We start from the raw sequence: 26041 nt of genomic DNA, 5'->3' as shown, positions 1-26041 counted from the left end.
AAAGTTTCCCAACACCAGTTTACACTGATGAACAGCAGACTAGTGAACATATTTATTGTCTTTAAGATAGCTGGAATTACACAAATATACTTCTCACAAACAAAAGCATGATGTTAATTGCACATATGGCAGACACAAATGACTAACACCAAACGACTTTCATTAAAAGACATGACTCAAAGTGGTGCAATCAAATTAAAAGCTAATCAGCTGTGATTTATGACTGCTGCAAAAGGTACCACAAGGACACATTTGCACAAGAACGCCATTTTGCCATGCCGGATGCATTTGTTATCTCTAACATGAATACCTGCAATTCCCCATAGAACTGTAAAGATTGTGATTTACCCCAGTATGAGCACTGCATGTCTGTTAACCACATGATATGTACTGTATATGCTTGAGTCTATAGTATACATAAAGTTAAAAAATCTGTGCAGTCTAATATATGAACACGCTTTTCTATATCATCAATATTACTTCTCACAACGTGTCAGGACAGATCTATTTGCTGCTGAATTAATTTCAGTGTCATATTTTTTTTAAGTACTTTTTCCATATAATTTCGCATTAACCTCTGAATTGCCACAAGTGCATTACTTTCCTTGGCTTGAACTGAAAAAATATATAGAGCCTATATGAGCCTATATGTGTTTTTAAATGCTTCATTCGGACAAATTCATAACTAAAAGCAAAGCTTCATATATCGCATTAGACCATAAGATATGTTAAGTGCAAGAATAGCCACAGAGAGGTCACATTTAACAGCGGTCTATAGAAAAGGTTTCACACTCATATGACCAAAAATATATATCTCAACAACCTCACGATCGTGTAGCCCTTTGACTATTTCAAATCACCATTCGGTCAACCACCTGCACACTGTTCCTCTTCCTTAAAACTGCTCACTTGCTTGTATCCTTCCAATCACCTTCCTTTCCATAGTGTAACCACCAGATAATAGAAAATTGTAGTTAAAGTAATTCAAAGTTCATGGGGGTTGAAGTGGGAAATGGATGAGGTGGGGGGGTGAAAACAGGAGAGTGTTGTCAGTGTTGTTTTCGGGTTCATTTGGCCTTCTCAGCTGCTGGAGCAACAGTCACTGGCTCTGTTTGGACCCCGGCGTCTGTGGAGTGACGCTTCTGACCCTGCAATTAAAAGTGAGAAATTAAGTGTCTCTTACATGGATATTTATTTGCAGTATATTCATGTGGCATTTGTTGTACTTCTCTGTTCCTTAAAGGGTCATTTCACCCACAATAAATCTGAGCTCATATCTAAGTCATTGGATGTTTAGTTGTGTTTGCTTGATCTGAGTCCCTCAAATGCCTTATTCACAGCGCTATGTATAGGAAACAGCTTACTTGCTTACGTGATAACTGTATTTTCCCAATAGTTTCTCTCCATGAGGCTTTGGGCCATGCTATTTTTTTTTTTTTTTTCACTTTTATCATCTCATTAAACTAAGCTGTTTTGAACATTGCATGGAATAAATGTCCTCCGAATGACATCACTCGGAGGACAAATTTCAAATTCATTAACTATGAGTAATTCAAACCAAATGAATCTGTGCAAAGTTATTCACAGGTTTTGGGGTATGTGCAAGATTATGTGCAAAATTAATCAGCTTTGTTTTGCAGTGAAGTACGCCTTTAGGTTACATGGCTGCCCTCATAGAGCACTAATGAGTTACTGATGCCATCTAGTGGAGAGGAAAGCAAACAACATATTGCAATACAACAACAGGGCCATAGAAGTCAACTACAGAAAATCAAATAATCATGCAAATGGATTTAGAGGGGTGTGTACATATGTTTTCTTGGAAAATATACTTTATTTTTACTTCAAGAAGAGAGTATTTTCAGTAAGAGAGATGTTCAGCCTACCAGATTTTTAAAGAACAAGTGGATGGAGTTCCTCTTCTCCAGTTTCCTGGGGACATTGGCTGCATCATCTCCACTTTGGGATGCCCCTGAAACTGATTTGTTATCTACAGGGGCTTCTGCTGACTTGGCTGCAGCTTTAGGCTCCTCCTTGGCTTTCACTGTCTGGACTGCTTCTGCTGCTGCAGGTGGGGCCGGAGTCTCTTTCTTGGGCTCAGCAGCCTGAGAGAGTTGTGGTACATGATCAAAAACTCAAGTGACGGAGGATCCAGGGCCAGCATCATTACATAACCTCATCTTTTTTTTTGCTCCATTTATTAAGTTTGAATGGACACTTTAAGATGGCATAAGATGAGAAATTTAAAGAGCCATTAAGATGTATATCTGCTGTTAGGAAATAATCAAGAGTCACTCTCTTAGTGATTGCAACATTATGAGTGATGATCAAGAAAGCATTAAGGTTATGATTATGTAACAGATAATAACAGATGTGGACAAAATACTTCAGTAAAAAAAGCTGTTTTGGAGCATGTTTTAAACATCTTAAAATATGTACAAAAGTAACAATACCAGATGAGATCAATGAAATCACTCTGGTTAATAATGAATCTATGGTCGCGGGGTAATTTTTCTGTATTTACCACTCCAGTAGTTCTCTTGAGGAGCCGAACTCCACTTGTGGAGGCTGCCTGGACTTTTGTAGCCATTTGGTTTAACAGTACCTCAAATTCACATTGCCACGTTAATCTGTTACTTTCTATTTCGGAATTCCTTTGTAAAATTACAATTGATATTCAGAGATCACATTTCAAAGGCTTAAGTGAACAGGTCCTTACTTTAGGCTTGAAGAAAGAAAACAAAGATGTTTTTGAGGATGGTTTCTTTTCTTCCTGAACAGGTGGCGGCGGCTCTGGCTTTGCAGCAGCCTCTAGAGTGCTGGTCTTTGAGGCATCCACCTTCTTTATCAAAAAAACAGAGAGGAAAATATATAGCATGAACCATTTGCAAGTGAAAGGCAAGTCAAACTGACCAGTGTGAAGCTGATAGAGCGAGGGCAGGACCTGCCACCTGTCAGTGAAAGGAGAGGTGAAAGGGGGAAAAAACAGCACCAGAGTAGACTGGAGAAGCTGTGAGACAAAGGACAGATCCCAATGAGAATAAATACAACCCCACTCCGTCATGCAGAGCAGCAAAATGAAGAAGATTATTTCCTAATAAGAAACGATGGGGATGTTTCAATCTCAATGGGAGATTTCAAGATTGTTCCCCTCTGATTTACCTGAACTTCTACAACTGGCTGTGGCACCTCCTCCACTGTCTGTAGGAGAGGAACAATCATTTGTATTCTTATCAGTCCAAATGAAGCGGAACACATGAAATGCAATAAATCAAGGGCTGATTTGTCCGTTATGATGGAAATTGTAGAAAATACAGTAATCGATGCAGTGTCATGCAATGTGAGTGAATGAATGAATGAGAATGAATGAAACAATCAATCAATCAATCAATTAATCAACGTATTTGAAAATAGCTGGGATTGTGAGATTGTGAATGTGATATTTCTTGTGTTTACTGTGACTGTGAATTTAGTAGAAAAGCATTGGTGAGATTAACCAGCATCACACAACGCTGTAAACCTGAGATGTTTGTTTTCTCAATAAGACCTGGAGAGAAAAGTCATGCTCCTTAAAGACATCTTACTGAGGAGTAACTGTTGTGAAGTACAATACATGCTTTGTTAAATGGCCGTCATGTCAGAGGGGCCTGTAGAGCGAAGAAGATCAAGCAAACACTCCCTGACAAAGATGAAACACTCCAAGACTTAGCGTTCTCTGCTGATTTACCTGGACTTCCACTACGGGCTGCGGCGCCTCCTCCACTGTCTCCTGGAGAGCAAGATTATTTTGAAATGCAAATGAAGCAGAACACATGAAAATGCTACAATTCACAACATATCGGTTATTACAGTCATTTGGAATACATTGTATAATTGATGTGATGTTGTGTGATGTGATGTAATGAGTTGATTAAGTTTTTTTGTGATGTTAGGAATTTGTCATGCGGTTTGTGTTGACTCAGATGATGAATCTGTTGGAAGTGTGACCTATAGAGGAAAAAATGTCCCACTGAGAGGATTTGCCGAGTTAATTTTCAAGTTCTGTACTGGCTGATTGGCCTTTACATCAGAAGGTTAAGCAAACACTCCCTGAAAAAGATGAAAACCCCAAGATTGAGCACTTTCCGTTAATTTACCTGGACTTCTACAACGGGCTGTGGCACCTCCTCCGCTGCCTCCTGCAGAGCAAAACTGTTTTTATTCTGAACAGATGCAAATGAAGCTGCATATGTTAAATGCTGTAATTCATTACATAGCATGTGTGTTATGATGGTAATTTGGAATACATTCTGCAACAGATATGATTTAATGAGTGATAGTTGTGATGCTGGGAAAGTGATATTGTTTGTGTTTACTCAGATGATGGATCAGGTGAAAATAAGACCTATAGAGAAAAAATGTCCTACTGAGAGGTTTTCTGGGGAACATGTGAGGTTCTGTACAGGCCGACTGGCCTTCACATCAGAAGATCAATGAAACATTCCCTGAAAAAGATGAAATGCTCCAAGATTGAGCATACTCCGTTAATTTACCTGGACTTCTACAACTGGCTGTGCTGCTTCCTCGATTGTCTGTGGGAGAGTGGAGGAATTCTTATTCTGAGCCAATGAGGTAGAAAGCAAATGTCCTGAAAACCTCAAAAATGTAACACATGAAATGCTGTAATTTATGAGATACTTAATTTGTTATCATGGCACTGTGAAGAACATATAGAACAGTGACTCATATGATGGGATAGAGTAAATGAATCGCTAATGTTTGTGATTTTTAATGTTGGGATGTGATGTATTTATGTGTGTTCATTTAAATGTGGAATGTGGTAGAAACAATGCTACATGATGCTTCCAATTTGAGCTTTTTCTCAATAAAAAGTTGCAGTGTTGATGCATGTCTAACAGAGGAGTGACATTTATATTTAGTCACATAGTACTACAAATGCATCTACAATCCCCTCATAGCACTTAAACGGGGTAAATATTACCTAATGTAGAACTGCTGTAGGAAGCAATTTTACAAACAGCAATTTGTGCAGTTTCTGCCACCTCCAGCTTACAGATACATTTTTTATACAGTTAGATGAAATTAATGAGAGGATGAGCCATGGTCAGTTAAATTAAGATATATAATATGGTTTTCTACTGTACCACTGCTGCAGTCTTGGCCGGGGCATTGGCTCCACTTGTTGAGGCACCCTGGGCTTTGGATGCCTTGACACCTAGCAGTACCTCAAATTCACATGTGTTGCACACTGTGTTATAATCTGACACATTGTGGAGAATGTATTCACTTAAAATCTAAATACCATCCCGTAAGATAGTGATTTTTATCTTGCTACCATCAATTCTAGGTGTTTATTTACCTTTGAACGGAAGAGTTTGCTCAGCGTGTCTTTGGCTGATTTTCCCTTTGAGGCCTCAGGCTCCTTTGCAGCAGCTTTTGGTTCTTCTTTTGGTGTGGGTTTTACAGCTTTGGCAGCTGGCTCCCCTTTGATTTCCATTTTTGGTGGCTCTGGAGGAGGGGGTGGTGGGATCGACATTCCTTTGGGTGCTGCAGGTGGATCAGATACTTGTGCAACCTATTCAGGAGAGAGGGCCGGTGTAGAAAAGAATAAATGGAGTAAAAACCATAAGAAACTGTCCACTCAATCATCATCAGAACAATCAATCAGTTTGATGATAACTTAATGACCATTTTAGATGAAGTATGTTATGTTGTTATAAAAGCAGGGCAGTGATTAATTCACTTTCAGTTCAATTCAGGAAATCATTTTTCTTCAAAATTCAACTTCTGGAAAGCTTTGGAATGAGGAGGTGAAACTTAGAACTTATTAAGAAATCATTTGGAATGGAGGATTTACCGTTAACAAATGAAGTGCAGTTTCTGTTTACATTTTGTACTGAATTGGAAGTGAATTGACCCCAACCCTGTATAAAAAATATATGCCTTTATAGTACTACTCATAATGGCAAGCTCTATCATGGTATGCAAATTAAATACTGTAATAGGCAATGTGCTCACAGTAGTAGTAGTAGTTGCTGCTGGTTGGGTCTCCTTCTGGGACTATTTGGTAACAAAAATAAATAAATAAAAAAATAAATAAAGGAAGCCGTTAGGGTGAAAGTTAAAATTAGAGCAAATAACCATCCCAGATCTACCAAGAGCTTGTGCACCTTTCCTCTAAATTCTTGGGAGAATCTAGTGGCCCTTTTGAAATCAAATTTAAATAAAATCCTTTGGCTTGCAGTATACTTTTCAGGCCATGAGCAGAAAATGGATGCCAGTTACAGCAACCTGCTGAAACTGTCTCCAGTCACCAATAAGCCTTGTGTTATGTACATTCAACTCCTAAAATGACTGAATTCTCTTCTCACAGACTTTTCCAATCAGTAGCAGAGTTTTCAAGATGCCGTCTGACTGAGGCACGCTACTGTAAGTATGCAAGCCTGTCAGACACAGACTATTACACCATTTGATGCAGTTTTGAAAATAGAAATATGTCAGATACAGTAAATATTATTAGAATATCAAAACCTTTCCAGACCAACACATAGTGGTATTGGTATGAAGGATTAGGCATTTAACATGTTTTATATGTACTATGATGTTTCATGAACAGGTGTTCACCTGATCTTTTGTAGCATCAGGAGTAGCTGTTTCCTTTTTGGGTGTTTTAGTGGGAGTCACCTGCGTAACAAGGGAAGGAAAAGGAAAGTGTCTTCACTTAATTTTGTGGTGCTTGACAAAATAATAGGAAAATAAACTAAAATGCCTAACCTTTGAATGTTAAATATGTAAGCATTGTTGAGCATTGTGTTATTGCATAACCAGTGAAGCTGCAATATAAGACATTCAGCGTGAATGGATATGGTTGATGTAATAGGAACAACAAAATAATGATTTTGATAAAACAGACGCCTTTCAGTAATGCAGACATAGGCCTTTATGAGAAGCTAACTGAGGCCCACAGAGTGCACACTGGGGTCCCTGACAGAGCACATACAGTACATGCGCTGTCATTGTGACAGCCATTGTGCTCCGGAGATGGCGTAGGCCTGCCCTCGCTCTATCTTCACAAATCTAAACTTCCAATCGCACAGGCCTCCCTTGTGAGCTCACACTATGGGTTGAACAATAGGCCACCACATTCCCGCATGTTCAAAGACTTGATTAGCATGGGGCTGGGGCAATGGTAACTCTTTAAAGAGGCATGAATCCAAAGGAAGGCATGATGAAGAGGAAAACACAATAGCTCCTTGTTGTAGCCTTTCCATCAGGCACTGTCACCATCGCACAGATTTTTTATGGATGCTTCTACTGTCCTTAAGCTCCCTTTACACATACCTTCACATAGAATAAGGAGAATCACTGACAAACCATCCGATTTAAAGACAGTACCTTCACTATTGGATTCCTATCATATTTGACCTCCAGTTTATCAGAAGAATAAGACAGATAACCCAAGATTACCCATGAATTAGATCATACATAAATTTCATTTAGCAGTTTACGTTTGAGCAATTTAATGGTTTGCCTTCAAAAATATTTTGAAATAACAAGGCTGTATTCATTTTATGGCACTAAAACTCAAAATTTTCAAGTTTGTCAAGCAGCAATCAGTCTAATTCCACTACAGAAGGAATGATACATACCAAGTGCAAGTTAGCCACAGTTCAGCAATTTCATTTACTTGAAATGTTTCACTTACTAGTGTTTTGAAGAAGTTCATAACTGGATTCTCTTCTGTGTGACTGTCCTCTTGGCTTTCCACAGGTTGATTGTTTTCTTTGTCAGTTTCCTCAGTTTTTCCTTCCTCTGGACTAGGGTCTAGAGTCACACTTGCTGGCTCCTTAAATGATTCTGAATCTTGCTTTATGTCAGCTGTCTCCTATACGCCGCCACAAAGAATTAGCCTTTGAGAATATGTTGGAGCAGTGGAGCTGATATGCAAGCAGTGAGTGTGTTAATCGCAGCATTGAGATGGGAGCACAATTCCAACCATGCCTCTGCCTACTCGGGGCATTGTCAACAATCACCCTTTTATTAATGTCTGTGTCCCCCCCCACACTCATTGATATTCAACAATGTCCGACAGTTATGCTCTGAGAAATGTCAGGAAAATCAAATACCTTGCTGTGTCGGATGGTGAGTATCTTTAATATTGGTCAAACCTGATCTTATTTTATAGTGATTCTTTTCAGATTTGGCTTCAATGCAGTAATGTGCTTTGATCGTTTTGGCCTGGACGTGACAATCCCATTTTTGGAATTTTTCAAAATAAAACATCCAATTAACAGTTGAAGAGATAATTTATTTTCCCATTTTAACTTCATACTAAGTCATTGATTATGTTTTCAATTTTTTTCTGAAAAAACATTCATTTATCACTCACCATTGACCACCAGGATGCCATTAACTGGATGCTAAAATAACATTACAATAATAACAATGAACAAAAAAGTCGAAACCTCACATTTTCAAGATGAACTCAGTGTTTTCATTTTTATTGAAAAATGTTACAGTTCTTTACAATGTGATCTTTGTGTTGATGATATGTACAAACAGGCATTTAAAGGCATTAAAAGAACAGGAATAATTTTACAATGCACAATTACCACTTCATACAATAAAACACATGACACCCTAAAGAGATAGATGAGCGTTTTTCAAAAACAATGTCTGGACAATCCCTTCAACATTTTACTGCTTTGCTTCCTTTAGAGCCACATTAATTGTAACAATAATGCAGTATTCCAGTGAAGACATCTCAATACTGACAATACTATATGCTGATTCTTCAACAACTGTTGTACATGCTGACTGCAACCTAATGAGTAAAGCTGCCATTTTCTCCTGCTCATCCTCAGCTGCAGCAATGGGAGTATTGCTCAGTTCCTCAGGTTCAACACATTCCACATATGATGCTTCGTCTCTAAATGTGAGTGAGGTGCTTACAGTTATTTTAGTACTGCACAAGTCCAAACTGGAATCTGTTGGGTTAACACTCTGTTCTGTCTTTCTCTCTGCGCTGATGGCCTCAGTATCTGTATCAACAGACTCTGTCTCAACACACTCTGCCACCCCTCCAAACCTTGACTCTTCTTCAGGACCATTGACACTCTCTTCCACAGGCTCATCTGGAGCGGTAGCATCATCAAAGAATCCACCTTTGATGATCTCTTGCTCTACTGCAGCTGCAACATCCTCTGTAATGACAATTTCTTCAACACCACACTCCATCAGCACTTCAAGGGTCACCTTATTTTCTTCTGCTTCAGTAGCATCCCCTTCCATAGACTGGTCAGCAGTGATGGCACACGAGTCAGATCCCTCATCTGGTGACACATCTTCACATGCATCATCATTTTTCTCTTCCAAGACAGCCTCATCAATAGCTTCCTCCTCCATATTTTCAGGTACCTCTGTATTACCCTCTAAAACGGCCTCAGTAACTGTATCAATGCACTCTGCCACCTCTCCAAACGTTGACTCTTCTTCAGGAGGGTTGACACTCTCTTCCACAGGCTCATCTGGAGTGGTAGCAGTGAATTCTTTGATGATCTCTTGCTCTACTGCAGCTGCAACATCCTCTGTAATGACAATTTCTTCAACACCACACTCCATCAGCACTTCAAGGGTCACCTTATTTTCTTCTGCTTCAGTAACATCCCCTTCCATAGACTGGTCAGCAGTGATGGCACACGAGTCAGATCCCTCATCTGGTGACACATCTTCACATGCATCATCATTTTTCTCTTCCAAGACAGCCTCATCAATAGCTTCCTCCTCCATATTTTCAGGTACCTCTGTATTACCCTCGAAAACGGCCTCAGTAACTGTATCAATGCACTCTGCCACCTCTCCAAACGTTGACTCTTCTTCAGGAGGGTTGACACTCTCCTCCACAGGCTCATCTGGAGTGGTAGCAGTGGATTCTTCAATGTTCTCCTCCTCTACTGCAGCTGCAACATCTCCAGAAACATCAGTTTCATATGTTATCTCTTCCGTGACTTCATCTTCATTTGCCTGTGCCACTTCAGGTTTTGGTTCTTCTTCAGGAAGGCTAATGCTCTCTTCCACAAGCTCTTCAGAAGTAACAGGGCTGGGCTCAGTTGGGTCAATGGTTTCCATGACTTCCACACCAACCACAGATGCATCATCCAACAGTACTTCAGCAGGGCTAATGTTCTCCTCCATTGGTTCCTCAGGAACTGAAAGGCTGGCTTCAGGTTCCTCTATGGCTTCCACCAGTGACACATCTGCTGGCACATCTTCAGATGCCTCAACTATGTTTTCAGTGACTATTCCATTAATTACAAGCTTCTCTGAAATGGCTTCAACAACTGATTCTATTATACTCTCCAACAAGTCAGTGGTTGATTCTTCTTTAAAAGAGCTGGCATTCTCTTCTACAGGTTCCTCGGAGATAACAGGGATTTGTTCATCTGTTTCAGTGGTTTCACTTTGTGCCAAAGCATCTTCAGATACTTCAGTGTTCTCCTCTGGTTCTACTTCTTTGTTAGGGATTACTTCTTCAGCAGGTTCCTCAGGAGTGCTAACCTCTGTGACTTCTGCGCCGGCAAGTGCTTCTTTGATACTGGGATCTTCATCAATACTTTCTGGCACTGCATCAAAATCATCTGACAGAGCCTGAATAACTGCCTCCATCATCTCTTCAGCAATTGTCTCATCTTGGGGTGGGATAACACTCTCTTCTGCAGGCTCCTCTGGAAGTGTAAGGCTACATTCATGTTCTCCAGAAAGCGGCACAAGAAATGTTGCAGTGACTGCCTCTTCTTCCAGGGGGCTAGCATTATCTTCAGCAGGCTCCTCAGGTGTGACAGGGTTGGGTTCAAATTCTTGAGAGAGGGCCTCAATTACTGCCTCTAGCATCACCTCATTTGTCATTTCTTCTTCAGGGACACCTTCACCTTCAGCACACGCCTCAGCAGGCTCGTTGGCTGCTTCTGGTCCCTCATCAGCTATCACTTTTTCAGCAACCTCAACGTTCTCCTCCTCAACTTGCATTTCTTGCCCATCAGGAGGACTAAAACTATCTTCAGGAGTTTCCTCTGTGGTGGCAGGCTCAAGTTCTTCAGAAGGAGCCTCAATCACCACTTCAGTGATAGGCTCTTCTTCAGAAGGGTTAGTACAATCACCAGAGGGCTCATCCACAGTGACTTCTTGGTCACTTGTTACTGGCACATCTTCAATATCTTCCATGTTCTCCTCTGTAACAGCATCATCAATGGTGACCTCTTCATGGGTAGATTCCGTCTTAATTGGAATTTCTAACTCATCAGGAGTGACTGAAATTTCTTCAGCAGGCACCTCTTGAGTGGCAGGTGTGAGTTCTGGCTCCTCAGAAACAACCTCAGAAACTGCTTCCATCACCATAGTGACTAGCTCTTCCTCTAGGGAGTTGACACTATCTCCCACCTCAGCCTCAGGAGTGATAGGATTAGGTTCAGGTTCAGCGGTTTCAATCAGCACCACATCAACTGACATATCCACTGCAGTTACTTCATCATTGTCTTCAGTAATTACTTCATCAGCTCTTGGGTCTAGTGACATGTTTACAGCTGCATTGTCAGTGGATTCGAGAACTGCCTCAACACCACCATCTGCCCCCACTTCAAGGATTGTAATTTCTTCAGGAAGGCTGGAAGATTCCTCCACTGCCACATCTTCCACAACCTTATTTTCCTCTTCTGTAATTATTTCATCTTCTATAATGGATTCTTTTGGGGTAGATTCTGGTCCTGTAGTGATTTCTGGTTCAGCTTCCTCGGGGGTGGTAATGCTCTCTTCCACACCGTTGATGAGGCTGTCTACAATCTCTTCAGTGATTTCCACCCACTCTGCCCTGTACACCACATTCTCACACATCTCATTGTTCTCCCTGGTGACCACTTCACCAAAGATGACCTCAGTTGGCTGGCTGTCCGTGACCACCTCATTTGCAATCTCTTCAACAGGTTCATCAGCAATAATAGCAGCAGATTCCTTCTCTGAATGTTCTTCAGCGTTTGCTGTCTCCATAAGGGCTAGCGCTTCTGTTACAGTCCCTGGGGTCTCATTGTTGGTGGTTGCATCATCATCATCCTTGCACTCACTTTCAGTTTGCGTTGAAATATCAACTTCCATTTTTTCGTCCGTCTGTGTCGCCATTTCAGCTTGGTGATGTGGAGGTTCAGATTCCTCTGGTTGCTTGATGATGTCCATGGTGGTATCTTCTTCTTCTCCACTTGAACTTGACTCCTTCATCATGAAAATCAACATTCTTGTTTAAATAAAATGCAGTTTGGGTTTTTGTTTCTGGGATACATAACCATGTGCTTAGTCACAATGATGAATCTAATTTAATTCAACTGTTTCATAATTACACAAATGATTTGATTATCTTTGTTTGCAATATTTTATAATGGGAATGATCAAAGCACTGATAGAGTCAACAATTTGAAGTGAATCTAATACAATGTGAATGATTTGAAGCAATTAAGACTGTTGAAAAGAGATTAGAGGAAAACATAAAAATGAACAAGAGAATTGTACTTACAGGCTGTGGATCAGTGGCAGGAGGACTTACATCCATTTGATCTTCATTTGAGCTCTCATTTTCTTGAACACTCTCCTCACTGGTTGGAGATTCTTTTTTCGTTTTGAATATTTTTCCAAAAAGATTAACTTTTACTTTTTCCTCTTTAGTTTCCTTGACCTCTTCCTTTTCAGTGGTGGGGTCAGGGCTTTCAGAAATAACTTGATCTTCATCATTTTGGCAATCCGGTTCGACTATCACAAAATCAGGCTCAACTGAGTCTGTGTAAGAGTTTAATGACACAGGCTTGCCATTTTGCTGGACAGCTGTCTCACTGGTAACTGCAAATAAAAAAACAAAAACATTGTTATTATATTATCAGTAGCCTTGGGTCATGTTCTCTCTAGGATCAGACAGTGGAATATAATTAATTTAGATCATTTCTATATGAAGTCTCTGTTGCATTGATTAATCTTATTTATCAATAATTTATGTGATATTAATGCATTCTCTGCTTTACCAGAACAGTTCCCAACTGATACCACTGCAATAGAGAGAAATCCATGCAGTTTTTACAGCCTTGAATGTTATGCCATCATACTACTTATGACTCCATGAGGCTCCATGAGGTAAACATGGGCTAGTCAGTTCTGGAAAGAGTGATATTAGCTTTAACAGTCAAAGATCAATATTAACTCTTAGGCAAACTCAAGTACCAGTGGGAATCCTACAACATAATTGTTAATGCGGTGAGAAAAACTACACCATGACAGATCAAATAGCTACACCTTGTCCATGTCTGAGGCTACGCCTATAGTTTACATTGTAAGACTCGATACCCAATACAGCTGGGAGTCTACTGTGTTTACAAAGCATTATCAGAGTCCAGCTCAGAGTAATCCCTTCATTTGGTGATGAAAATATCAATTCATTGTGTCTGTCCATGCATAACATGAATTCTCATATATGTGAAAACAAAACAGACATTGAATTAAAATAAAGGAGAGTGAAATTAAGTCCAAACTTCGAGCTTAATGACTGTTTGGTCTATAACTAGAAGGAATAGCAAAGAATCATCTTCTGTTATCATCAGAGATTTTCAAAAGTTATAACAATGTATATATTATCAGTAGCACTGAAGGAACCATTTTATCTGTATGTTTTCTTGTATTTCTGTTACGTCCTTATGTCTTACTGTCATTTATCTCTATAAAAAGAAAAAAATACTGAAACCTAGACACTCACCATCAATCTCCAAGCCATTGGATGTGATGTTTACAGAATGGCCATTCACGCCATTTTCATGCTTCTCAAGGTTTTTCCCATTCTATGAAAAACACAGAAATGTTAGTCTATGCCAGATCTACAGTTCACAAGACATCTTTAACAAGGGGTTAAATTGCAAGAGAAGCACTGCTCTTGACTGTCAACTGACATTCATGGCATCCAGCAATTCTGATTAGCTTCCAGGCTCAAACGTTTGGTTCAAGACCTCAGCTAATCTACTTTCCCCTGTGTATCTCAACAGCAACTGGTTTTGAGGCACTAAAACAATTATACTGCAATGCTATAATATCACAAGTTTACATTTTCAAGTTAGTTAAAAAATATATAATTTTACCATTGTTATCTCATTGTTTTTGGAATGCTCGTTCCCCATATTTGTCCCAGTCGAGACCTACAGAAGTAAAATAGAAGCAATTAGCAAGGTCCATTTTGTTAATGATACATTTTGCATGGGAAAACAAAAATATCAATAATGGCCCACTCCTTTTTGAGTGATTAGCTGATAAAATAGCTTGTACAAACGTTCCCATTTATGTTTTGTCATTGTCTAAACTTCAACAGCATTCAAAGTGTAATATCTTACCTTGTGTCTCCTCTGTAAATGAACAAGCTATATCCCCTCCTGAAGGAAAAATGTGGCAAGTGACTCCGTGTCTGTCAAAGAGATGGACTTGCCCAGCTACCTGCCCGACTGTGTATATATACCGTAGTCAGCAGTACTTTGTGTGTGCTTAAAAATGGGTGGGACTGTTTTTAAGTAATCAATTGGCTTTCCTACAATGACGAGCCCACCATCAACCCAAGAAGAGTAACGGCACTCTTAGTAAAAGCACCTGTGATTCACTCTTGGTAATCTCACAGTGAATTCTCTGAAAATAACCCCATGAGATCATGATGACATTAGGCTACAGCCTAATCAAGCAGAATGTGATAAGGCGACACAGTAGGCCTTCCGTTTTGTTGACGAATGTGGCTGGGAAGAAACAGGATGCATGTGAAGGATATTCATGGCTCAGGTGAGCCACTTGGTTATTTGCTTGGTCTGGCACTTATCCAAACTGCTGAAAAATGAATAGATGCATCTGTACAACTATTGTTATATTATGATATGAACCAGGCCCCACTTTTTCATTTTGAAGAGAAACTTTAAGCATTTATGATCATCTCATTTATTCTCATTTATCATTTATGATATATATATTTTTTTTTTAAGTTTGCTAATAAATTAGACTGTTGAATGATAACTCATTTGACATATACATGCCCTGAAATATCCACTGTATTGCTTTAATGCTTAATTTATTTATCCTTTAATCTTTCATTTATTTGATGAAAAAAGTTGTTTGGCTAAAGGGCAACAGTATCTATTATCACAATTAATCAAGACAGACAGAGAACTCTTTAATGAAATCACTTGTCCTCAGAGACTTCCACATCACGTTCAAATGTCTTTGGCCTTCATCAGAGGATTTGTCAATGCGATTTGTCAAACACATATCAGAGAGGCTTTCACAGATCAAAGTCCAACTGATTGTAGAACATCAATGTGATTTCCTTTCATCTTCCTCCTCTTTCTGTTTTTCTCATTGTTTTTGTGAGTAAATGTTGTGCCAAGATTATGCTAGCTGTGGATGACATTAACAATAACAATGCACACAATTTCCCTAACACTGCATAGGCTACTTTGCTTAATCATCCCTAAAGATACCAAAGCCACTTAATGCAAATTAACCTAACCACAAGGTATGTGTGTAGTTTACCATGGATAAATGCAAAAGAAGGATATGTAAAAAAAAAAAAAGAAAAAAAAGAAAATAAGAAATGTTGATTGTTGATCCATTCCATTTTCACATATGAACATAAGCACTGTGCAGTAGCCTATTCACTGTATTTGTTATGACAAAGCTTGGAATCCATGAACACAATGTCCCATTGTAGCCTATAGGCTGCATACTGAGGTGGGAGTTGGATTCCCCTGGTTGTACTGTGCACTTTTGACTTCATGCAAGGCATGGTGGGACTGGACACAGCCAAGAGAACGTTTCAGTTCCAGAAACCTCTTTTCAATAGTTTACACTGTTAGGGTGAGAACTAGTGATGTGCCAATGCATAACAACCTACTACTTCTGCTAATAGTATGAACATTACAAAGGCTAAAGCTGATTAGGCTACTGATTTTATTCCAAGTTTAGTTTGAACAAATGGCATATCAAGACATATTTCAACTCAGGTCAAAACCACAAGATTTCCCACATGTTTGGTAGGCTATAGAGTAGCGTACAGCCTAGTTGCAGATTTACTGTCTTTGTTTCAGTGGATTGCATTGTATTCCTATGCACCTTCAGCATGAAAATCTAAATAATCTCTCTAGCTTTATAGATGCATTCAGTAAATATTTGAACTTGGGCGCAGTTCTGTTTGCTGTAGGAATGTTTACAGAGGAAGAGTTCCGGTTAATCTAATCACGAGTTTGAGATATTGTATAAAAATAAAAAATAAAAAAATAAAAAGTAGGCATATTTCTGAGGGTAAATCATACACTGAATTAGCTGAATTCTCACTGATCTTGAAATTGATCACACTTCTTAGTCTAGTGTGTGTGTGGATTTCTGATAAGGGCCTATAGTTGAATGCCATATTTCTTTCAATTAATTATATATATAATATTAACTGTTTTATTTTAAACGTAATTGAACGATGAAACATCAGCCAATATATGCTTTTAATTGGACAAAACTGACAAAATGAAGTGTTTTTATTTCTTCACACTTGTACTCTGGGTTGTCCATTCCGCTAGGTGGCAGTAACAGCTAGACTGGTCAGTTGGAGCACCCTGCCTCTCAAGTCGAGGAAGCGAAGATGGCAGCCACCATGAAAACGACTGTAGTAAGTTTAAATTGAATGAATAATATTTAATGTTGTATTCAAAGGCTTTCGTTGCTGGTTCGTCTGCAAACATACACCAAAAAAGCGGACGGGCTTAGCTAGCTTAGATAGCTGACACGCTAGTCCTGAGTTAGCCTGCCAGCCTTTTCATGATGATGATGAGGATGAGGATGAGGATGATAATGATGATGATTGCCAAGCTTGTGAAAGGTGTGATGGTGACAGTAAGTGTTGACAAGGCCAGCAGTCAAGCTATCTGGATAGCTATGCTAATATCACCTGCATGAAATGAACAGGCAGATCTGCCTAGCTGGGCTTGGCTAATAATAGATTTCCCTTCTCTCCCACTTGCAGGCAGTTGAAGATGTTAATGTCACTTTCGAGGACCAGCAGAAGATCAATAAATTCGCGAGGAACACAAGTCGAATGACAGAACTTAAAGATGAAATAGAAGCAAAGAAAGTAAGAGCTGTGACTTGTGTTGTGTGACTTAACTCGGGTGTTTCTGTCATATAAACAAGACAACAATGAATATGACCATTGTCAAACCTTGAAAAGTTTGGGAATTGCACACAAAGTCTGTAAACGTTTGGAGAAAAAATAAAATCTGTTCTGTCTAAATACACTTATGATTATACATTTTCTATTATGTAATCTGACTGTATTGTTTATCATTTTGGGAAGTTTGAATGATCAGCTCTAGAACGACATCACCTAGTTTCAGTCATACTACCCAAGCACTGTTGGGATAATACTGATGACATTTAGTGTGGTATTGATTGCTGATAGAACTGAAACACTGTAACAATCTGCTAATGTCTTTATTCAGAAATCCCTGCAGAACCTGCAGGATGCCAGTGATGACCTCATGATGTTCGACGACGACTCTCTGTTGATCAGTTATTAAATTGGTGACGTCTTTATCAGCCACACCCAGGAAGAGACACAAGAGATGCTGGAAGCTGCCAAGGTGCCTGCTGCATAGAGTTTCTCAGTTATCTAGAGATCTCTTCATAGTCTTAAGACTCTCAGGAAATGGGTCGTTAGAAAAACATACAGCTTTTGTTTGAGATTTCTATCCTCTAACTCCATGTTCTTTATCGTACAGGAAGCGCTGGAGCAGGAGGTCAAGGACCTTGAAGAACGAGTGTCAGCAATCCAGCAAGTGTTGGGTGATCTGAAGGTCCAGCTCTATGCCAAGTTTGGCAACAACATCAACCTGGAGGCAGATGAAAGCTGAGAGGTGAAATGGACATTGACAGCTGTCTCAACATGGACCTTTTCATGCAGCTCTCACATCAGATTCACAGGAAGCTTGCCAAAGCAAAAACATCAGTAGGGCTCTGCATGAATGGATTAGATTCGCAGCATCTGGCTTATGTTTTCATTTATGTTTGTTTGCGCAGATGATGTACGTGTTTTCATCTTGGTTTTGGCACAAAAATGCAGAAGGACAACAAAGGTAATGGTTTGGAGATTGAATAAATGCACACGATTTCTAATCTATTTTAATTGGTCACTTATTTAATGTTCATGTGTTTTATCTAAGGCTAATCTAACTCAAGTAAAATAAATTCACTGGAAAAAGTTGTGTATTCTTTCGACCTACATCAAGAGCAAATTTGGCATTCTAAACCGTTCTCGACAAGAGCCAGTTTCATTTGTCAAGAACTGATTTTGTAATAAGTATTCAACCCCTTTGCAGTGACACTCTTATATCTCTGCAGCGACAAATTGAGTTAAGGTGCATCCAAATTATTTTCAGTGTCCTTCATGTGTCTACAAATTGATTGGAGTCCATCTGTGGCCAATTCATTTGATTGGACATGATTTAGAATGAAGCGCATATATCCGTATAAACGCATGTAAGATCAGAAACTCAACCATGAAGTCCAAGGAACTGTCTGCAGAATTCAGAGTCCGAATTATAAGGAGGCATAGATCTGGGTGAGGGTATAAAACAGCTTCTAAAGTGTTGGGAGTTCACAAAAGCTCCATCTTTTTTTCTCTGGAAAAAAATGGAACTACTCAGATTCTTCCTAGAGTCTGACCAAACTGAGCAACTGGGCAAGAAGGAGCTTGATCAGTGAGCTGACCAAGGACCATTCTGACAGACCTGCAGAGTTTATTGGCTGCAATGGGAGATCCTGCCGGAAGGACAACAGTCAGTGCTGCGCTTTATAAAAAGACCTATTATGGCACGAGTAGAGTTGGTAAAAAGGCAGTGAGAGACTCTGAAAGCGTGAGGCAAAAGATTCTGTGGTCTCCCTAAACGAAAATTTAACTTTTCAGCTGTTAACACAAAGAGCTAGCACAGCTTATCACCCATCTAACACCATCTCTTACTGTGAAGCGTGATGGGGCAAATCTGCACGTTAGAATGGGAGAAAATCCCCAAATCCGAATGTGCCCAGCTGATAGAGACGTATCAAAGAAGACCTGTAGCTGCAATTGCTGCCAAAGGGGCTTCTACAAAGTTTTGACTCAATACATTTTCAATAAATTTGCAAAGATTTCTAAAAACATGTTCTTACCTTTTTTTGGAGTATTTTGTGTAGATTGTTAAATGATCACTATTTAATCTATTTTGTGTTTAGTCTGCAATGCCACAAAATGCAGAAAAGGTCAAGGGGGTTGAATACTTTCTGAAGCCATCGCACTATTAGAGAACTGATGATTTGTTCACAGAAAACAGTTGAGAATCTTAAAAGTCAATAAGACATTGTTGACAATGAACAATATAGATAAATCTTTATGACATAGCTATTTCTCATTATGTTCAGGCATTTTAGACAATATTAGGGCATACAGTATTTACCAATTTCTTTTTGGTCAGTTAACGACTTGAGTTATGTAGTTTAGCATGAAGATTATAATCTTTTTCTGATTTGTAATAGAAAGTATGAAATGCAGCACACATTTGAAAAGGGATTTTTTTTTCAGATGTGATGACAATTGCATGGTAATGTTTAGAAATAAGAAATGATGTTAGATTCAAGCCGTGCTTTCCTAGCTCTTTGTCATTTTCATCAAGTATATTGTCCTTGCCCTGCTGCCCTGCGCACAGAGCTGTGGCTCGTTGAGGTGCTAGCGAAGGTCAGGAACACTTCAACTGAATATCCATTTCATGTTCTCTGAATATCCTGCAGATTTACAGATCTAATGTAGTGTTTTGAAAGGCATTAAGTGTCCACTGAGACTTTTTATGGCGAGCCAGAATGGAAAGTGAGAGGCGTGACCGCAATATCCGATGAGTTTGAAATAGATCAGCAGTCACGACTAGTCTCCCAGCAGAATAAGTAAAGCTGTCTTATAAGAAGTCGCCTACAGAATGGATACAGCAAAGTGATCTGAAGGTTCAGCTATATGCCGAGTTCTGGTTGGTGCGCTGGAATGAAAAGGGAAGTCATTTTGCAGCCAGACCTAAAACAGACCTGGGTCAAATAACTACTAACGCAGCATTTGTTTTAACCTCAACACACAATTAAGGCACTTTAAGGTAAATTGTCAATCATATAACAGTATACTGATTTGACTTTCAAATAGTTTGTCAAATCATTCTTACACTCATTACATTGCCCTGTGGCAGGCTCACCCATCCGGTGATGTTAACAGATTAAAACAAATGCTAATAATTACTCGCACATATTATTTGACCCAGGTTTGACCTAAAACAAAGTCTCTTTAATAGCCTAAACCAATCAGCAGTGTAGTATAACATTAGCATTTCCTGAAGGTTTTCCCGCACAGTTCTCATTGTGACTGATTATTGATCCAACTGACCAAATCTCCACTGTTAACAACTGAGGTGAAGTTCACAAAGGGGGTGATTTGATAGACAAGCAACTGAATAGAAGAGTTGGTAGATCAAAGGCATCTGTCATGGTAAACTTGAGCATGAGATATACAGGGAGGAAAAAGACTGCATCAGGACAACACAAAAGACTAGGTAAATCCATCAAGGCTTCCAATTCTTAGCAAGATATTCATACATACACAGATGTGTATGCTTTGTCAGGATAATTGCTGCTCCTGCTGCTGCTAGTCAGCGGGTCAGTCAGAATGAAGCCTATGTGCGCTTGAAAGACTATTTTTTAAGATCAAAAGAGCAATGAATTCAGGTGAAATCTCGGGCATGCAAATTGTGTTATCCAAATGAGTGTGTTCCATTTCCCAGATAATTCTATATGTATATATATATATATATATATATACATATATATATATATATACACACATATATACACATATATACACACACTGTATGGTTGGTGGCTCCCACAAATACAAACAATGCACAAACCTCATTAAATTGTGCCCTCAAGTGTGGCCTGCTTGAGCTAATAAAATATCAGAAAAATAAATGGAGAGTTTGAAGTTATAGCCAACACCTCTGGAGGATCAAGATCTCAATTAACAAGTTCCTCTTCCCCATGGGTTTCCTGCTGAACATTCATAGCTATGATTAAGAGGAGCTCCACCCACACAGGCTTGTCTTTATGCACAGCTTGTTAAACCCTGCACTTTAAAAAGTATCCCGTTGGGAAAAACTGGCAGCTGTGGTTGCCAGAATAATTTTGTAAAAAATACAGTAAAAATGTAAACAACTTTACAGAACCTGTAAATTTTACAGTTTAAAACTGTTGTAATTTACCAAAAATTTACATTTTAAACCTGTAAATCCAACAGCCCTTTTCTGCTGAATTAGCATGACCACGCTGCTATTAAACTAATTCTTTCAGTAAGACTGACATGCAGTTGTCGCTTATTGTACATTGAATCCCATTCAATTTCACTGAAAAATACCAAACAAACAACATTGTTTAACTGTAAAAGCCTCATTATAAGACTGTCATTTTACTGAATTTTTCTGCAAATTTTACTCAAAAGTTGTTTATAATGTAGTGTATTTTGCAGTGTTAATGACAAGAGTTTTACAGTGAAAGCAACATCTAAATACTGCAATTGAATTTTCTGTAAAATGTATTCATTACAATTTAAAGGCATAAAATCCTGTTCTGACTCCTATCTAATATCAATCCCAAATATAAACTGTAAAACTGTCTAAAAGTATTTTTCATCGCCTGTGAAAAATAGAAACTGTTTCTATACATTACAGGCAGATTGAACACTTCTATCTTAGACGATTTCATTTAAACTGCACTGCCTTCTTATAGATGTTTGACTTTTAGCAGAAATGTGAAAAATGTAACTCAGTGTACACAGATTAAGCATCTAAAAATTGAAAAGCAAAGCTAGATATACCTTAAGTTACTGTACTGAAAAATTAAAACAATTCCAATAATAACTTGCCTTTCCAAGAATTTATTAACCTCAAAGCAGTGAACAACAACATCTGTCATTTCTCAACATACATATTCATAATATGTACTTTACAAACATTAGAATAGCTTATTGTACATTTAATCCCATTCAATTTCACTGAAAAATACCAAACAAACATTGTTTAAAGGCATAAAATCCTGTTCTATGACTCAATCTCAAATATAAACTGTAAAACTGTCTAAAAGTATTTTTCATTGCCTCGGATTATTGCTCAGTGAAAAATAGAAACTGTTTCTATACATTACAGGCAGATTGAACACTTCTATCTTAGACGATTTCAGACTGCCTTCTTATAGCAGTGCAGTTTAGTAGAAAAATAGAGAAAGAGAGGGCATATTTTTTATGAATAAATGTAAGAATTTTTAACACCCTTTAAGGATTACTGCATTTCCTTATTAGAATAAATAGAACAAATGTACCAATATCTTCAAACAAGCTCTTCAAATTGAGGTACAGGCATGCAAATGAGGAAATACAAGAGCAATAAAACTCAGTAACAATTGCATACAAACTCTGTAACAATTTCGTCTGAAACTTTTACTTGCTTCTTAAGCTTAAAGAACTGAGCAGATAATAAGCTGAAACAAACCTTCAAACTGTGAGTGGGGCACATCATCACATGCCATAAATCTTACTGAGTTTAGTCCATATTCAGACATCATGCCACTCGTGATCCGAAAGTTCCTGAATCAAGGTATGGACTCTGGGGTTCACGTGAAGATGGGATGTGTTTTTCTTCTCCACTTTAGTTCCCTTCTCTGGGTTGATGGAGAAAAAACACCTTGGGAAATAGAAGAAAAACAGATGACTGTATTAATAATAAAATAGCTTCATTAACAACAAAACATTTCACATCAATGATCATTTTTTTATTCAAGCTCTTATTTTAAAACCACTTATAATAGTAAAAAGGTAAAACAGCGTTCTTGCACCATTTTTAAAGTCAAATGAGTCCTACTTTGGAAAACAAAACTTAACTTTCTTAACTTAACAATTCAAACTTTTCCATTCAAACCATTAACCAATCAGAAAACAGTTCAAGCATATTAATAAGCTTAATAATAAAAGTCCTCAAAACAGAAGAGAGAGAGAGAGGAAAGAGAGAGAGAGGGAGGAGAGAGAGCAGAGAGAGAGAGAAGAGAGAGGAGAGAGAGAGGGAGGAGAGAGAGAGGGAGGAGGAGAGAGAGAGGGGAGGAGAGAGAGAGGCAAGAGAGGGAGGGAGGAGAGAGAGGGAGGAGAGAGAAGAGAGAGAGGGAGGGAGGAGAGAGAGGGGAGAGAGGAGAGAGACAGAGGGAGGGAGGAGAGAGGGGAGAGAGAGGAGAGAGAAAGGCAGAGAGAGAGAGGAGAGAGGGAGAGGAGAGGAGAGAGAGGAGAGAAAGGGAGGATAGAGAGGGGGAGGAGAGAGGGAGAGAGAGAGAGAGGGAGGAGAGAGAGAGAGAGAGAGAGAGAGAGAGAGAGAGAGAGAGAGAGAGAGAGAGAGAGAGAGAGAGAGAGAGAGAGAGAGAGAGTGAAAATGTTGGATAAAGCCAATCCAAAAAGACACACCTCTGATGGGTAATGGATGTTGAAGCAATAATAGCTCCCAAACATCATGCACAGGGCAGAAACGAAGGAGGGGATGTTGTCGTGTACAATGTTTCGATCCACACTCAGCATGAACCGTCTTGAAGAATAGCAGGATCGTCCAAAAAAGAAAAAAAACCAACAAAAACACAATTCAAACAAAATTAAAACAAGACTTGTCTTCCTGAAACATTTCACAAAACAATTTGAGCATATTTGTTTTTAAATTTTCAAGGTCAGTTAAATTGCTTACCATCAATACAGAAATCAGTGTATGCGCAGGTTTAGGGGAGAGAAATGTAAGGCCTTTTAAGGCCACTTTGACTAACCTTAAGAGCTTACAGTAACAAAAAATATTGTGCAACATTAATTTGTGTCCAAATAGACAGAAAAGAGAGAAAGAAAAGGAAGAAAGAATAGAGAAATACAAAAGAGAGAAGAAAGACCAAGAAATATATTTTTTTTTAACTTACCACACACAACAATGGTGGGAGTCAAGTGAACTTGGTCCATCTGTACTTCCCCTGCCAGGCATGTGTCCTCCACAGAACATCGCGTCTTCCTTCTCATCAAAGTAGGATAGCAGAAGCAGCACCATCTCTTTGACGTCTTCAGAGCAACCACTCAGCTCTCCCCTCATTACTTTAAACTTTGTTACAGCCTGTAGGAACTTTTTGTTCTTGTACACACAAACAGTATTCATGTAGTTCAGGAGCCGTTCCCCTTCTGATCCACATTCCGTGTGAAAGTTTCTTTAAGCCCAATTCCAGTGAGTTCCTTGAAGTGGACTGCCATGCCAAGTTCGTCAAACCAAAACGGCCACTCTTCCAGGAGGTATTTTATATTTTTCCCCTGGTTGACTTGTTTACGCTGTGTGTAGAAAGTCGACTTCATTAGAAGTTTGACCTCCTCTGGATTTGCATCAGTTTGCTGAGACATCATCTTCAGTTTTTCTGTCTTCTCCTGCTGGCTCTCTGGGGTCTCTCCAAGGGGCAGGAATTTTAAATCCCAATAAATGCACCCATAAGTGTCCTGGATTGCTGCTCTCTGTTCTGGAGGGACTTCGTCTGTGTCAGACTCATCAGTGCGATGCTTTCGTTTTCTTATTTTTGGGGTCGTGGATCGCTTCACATTCTCTATCTTATTTTGTAATTGCTTGACTACAGAGTGATACCCTGGCCCAATCACGTCTCCCTCTATTATGTCTTGCAGAGATTTTGGAGATTTTGCCACTATCTTTTTGGCAACTTCAGTAGAGATCCTTTTACTTATGCAAGAACTTTTTCGCATCATCTCACAAACCACAATCCGGACCATCTCCATTTGTGGACTTGGTCGTTTTCCTCTCTCCAATGACTGCATCAGTTCCTCTGGGAACTTCTCCCACGGTATCATAAAGGTATCCACCCAGTCTCTATCAGGGCTTTGGCAGCTGTTGGAAGAGGTTGAGGATGAACTTCTGGGTGAAAGAGACTGCAAGGATGCGGAGGTCCTGGCGAGACACCAACAGATGAGCTGCTGGTTTCAGGAGTCTGGCCTGCAAAAACACACACACACACACACACACAAAAAGAGATATCAGGAACACAATGTGAATGTTTTTATATTTCCGATTGATCTTTTATGCTGGCTACTTTGGACACTGGTTGCATCCTGTACTGCAATACTTGACTTACATGTCAGCTTCCAAGCAGCAAGGACTTTTCGGGCTTGAATTGGCCTCAACGCTGACAGCAAATCGGCTTCCTCAATAAATCATCATATGTCTCCACCCCAAGGGACTGTAAGGTCTCTTCTAGAATATCTTTCGTCATCTCTGGAACGTCAGGCAAGATCTCAGTGATGGTGGTGCGTAGAAATGTTTGCTCCAAATCGGTCATTTCTGGAATCAAGGAAGAATGACACCAGTTTTCAAGATTACAAATGAAAGAAGACAAAAGTAATTAGACATTTAGTCAAGTAACACTGTACATACAGTATATACAGATAAGAGGAACCTCTACTTTGAGTATATAATGTGAGTGAGGATTTACACTTTTTATTTCTGTACATCTAGAAGGAAAAACTGCTGTCACTTTCATATTTTTCAAATAGTATTTTTTATCATTTTTACTAAGCATACATGTGCATTTTTAGTATGGTTTCTCTACCACAGTGGCCAAGATCATGTTTATTTTGACAACACTGTGTTTCAGCGGAATGACTTGGTGCCCGTCAACAATGTATGATGGTAACGGATAAAAATCTGCCAAGTCGTTAATGTTAAGACATTGCAACCTTGTGCTCTGTTTTGTCACTGAGTACAGATGGTATTCAGAATGATAGTCAGCTTTATGTATATCCATCACAAAATACACAGCTGCATCATTTTGAATTAAAATAATGAGAAGTTCTCCAAACTCCATGGACTCATCATTTTTTGAC

General features: G+C 39.1%; 2 protein-coding genes and 1 long non-coding RNA gene across 8 annotated transcripts; 1 reads left to right on the top strand and 2 right to left on the bottom strand.

Annotated features, from left to right (window-relative positions):
* Positions 1 to 45: 45 nt before the first annotated feature.
* bcas1 (brain enriched myelin associated protein 1) lies at positions 46 to 14503 on the bottom strand. 6 transcript variants are annotated; one of them, XM_078288545.1, is made up of 16 exons: positions 14406 to 14503; positions 14157 to 14213; positions 13781 to 13862; positions 12557 to 12876; positions 7706 to 7885; positions 6625 to 6684; positions 6019 to 6060; positions 5360 to 5575; positions 5145 to 5225; positions 4533 to 4571; positions 4137 to 4202; positions 3728 to 3769; positions 3163 to 3201; positions 2720 to 2842; positions 1887 to 2105; positions 46 to 1148 (listed from the first exon to the last, which is right to left on the bottom strand). In XM_078288545.1, exons 2-16 carry the CDS (start codon positions 14193 to 14195, stop codon positions 1068 to 1070), a joined length of 1629 nt encoding a protein of 542 aa, XP_078144671.1. In that variant the 5' UTR covers positions 14196 to 14213; positions 14406 to 14503; the 3' UTR covers positions 46 to 1067. The 6 variants fall into 6 exon arrangements, with proteins under 6 accessions (XP_078144671.1, XP_078144672.1, XP_078144673.1 ...); XM_078288546.1 differs by having other exon boundaries at positions 4137 to 4178; XM_078288547.1 differs by lacking the exon at positions 3163 to 3201.
* Positions 14504 to 16666: 2163 nt separating this feature from the next.
* On the top strand, positions 16667 to 18312 carry LOC144542318 (prefoldin subunit 4-like). Its single transcript, XM_078288320.1, is given in 4 exon segments — positions 16667 to 16708; positions 17063 to 17170; positions 17538 to 17678; positions 17817 to 18312. Coding segments are annotated over 4 exon segments (408 nt in total). The 5' UTR covers positions 16667 to 16681; the 3' UTR covers positions 17949 to 18312.
* Positions 18313 to 22627: 4315 nt separating this feature from the next.
* Positions 22628 to 24146, bottom strand: LOC144542338 (uncharacterized). The gene is made up of 3 exons (XR_013507193.1): positions 24091 to 24146; positions 23600 to 23717; positions 22628 to 22835 (listed from the first exon to the last, which is right to left on the bottom strand). It is a non-coding gene; the product is annotated as an uncharacterized LOC144542338 (long non-coding RNA).
* Positions 24147 to 26041: the final 1895 nt, after the last annotated feature.

The sequence above is a fragment of the Centroberyx gerrardi genome, chromosome 14 (assembly GCF_048128805.1).
Source record: "Centroberyx gerrardi isolate f3 chromosome 14, fCenGer3.hap1.cur.20231027, whole genome shotgun sequence".
Taxonomy (NCBI): domain Eukaryota; kingdom Metazoa; phylum Chordata; class Actinopteri; order Beryciformes; family Berycidae; genus Centroberyx; species Centroberyx gerrardi.
This window is presented reverse-complemented; position numbering and strand designations above follow the sequence as displayed.

Coding starts and splice junctions, on each gene's coding strand:
- bcas1 (XM_078288545.1), bottom strand. CDS start 14,195: ATGGGGAACGAGCATTCCAAAAACAATGAGATAACAATG. Junction 5,576..6,018: donor CAGCAACTACTACTACTACT/GTGAGCACATTG, acceptor TCTCCTGAATAG/GTTGCACAAGTATCTGATCC. Junction 3,202..3,727: donor AGCCCGTAGTGGAAGTCCAG/GTAAATCAGCAG, acceptor CCTCTCCTACAG/ACAGTGGAGGAGGTGCCACA.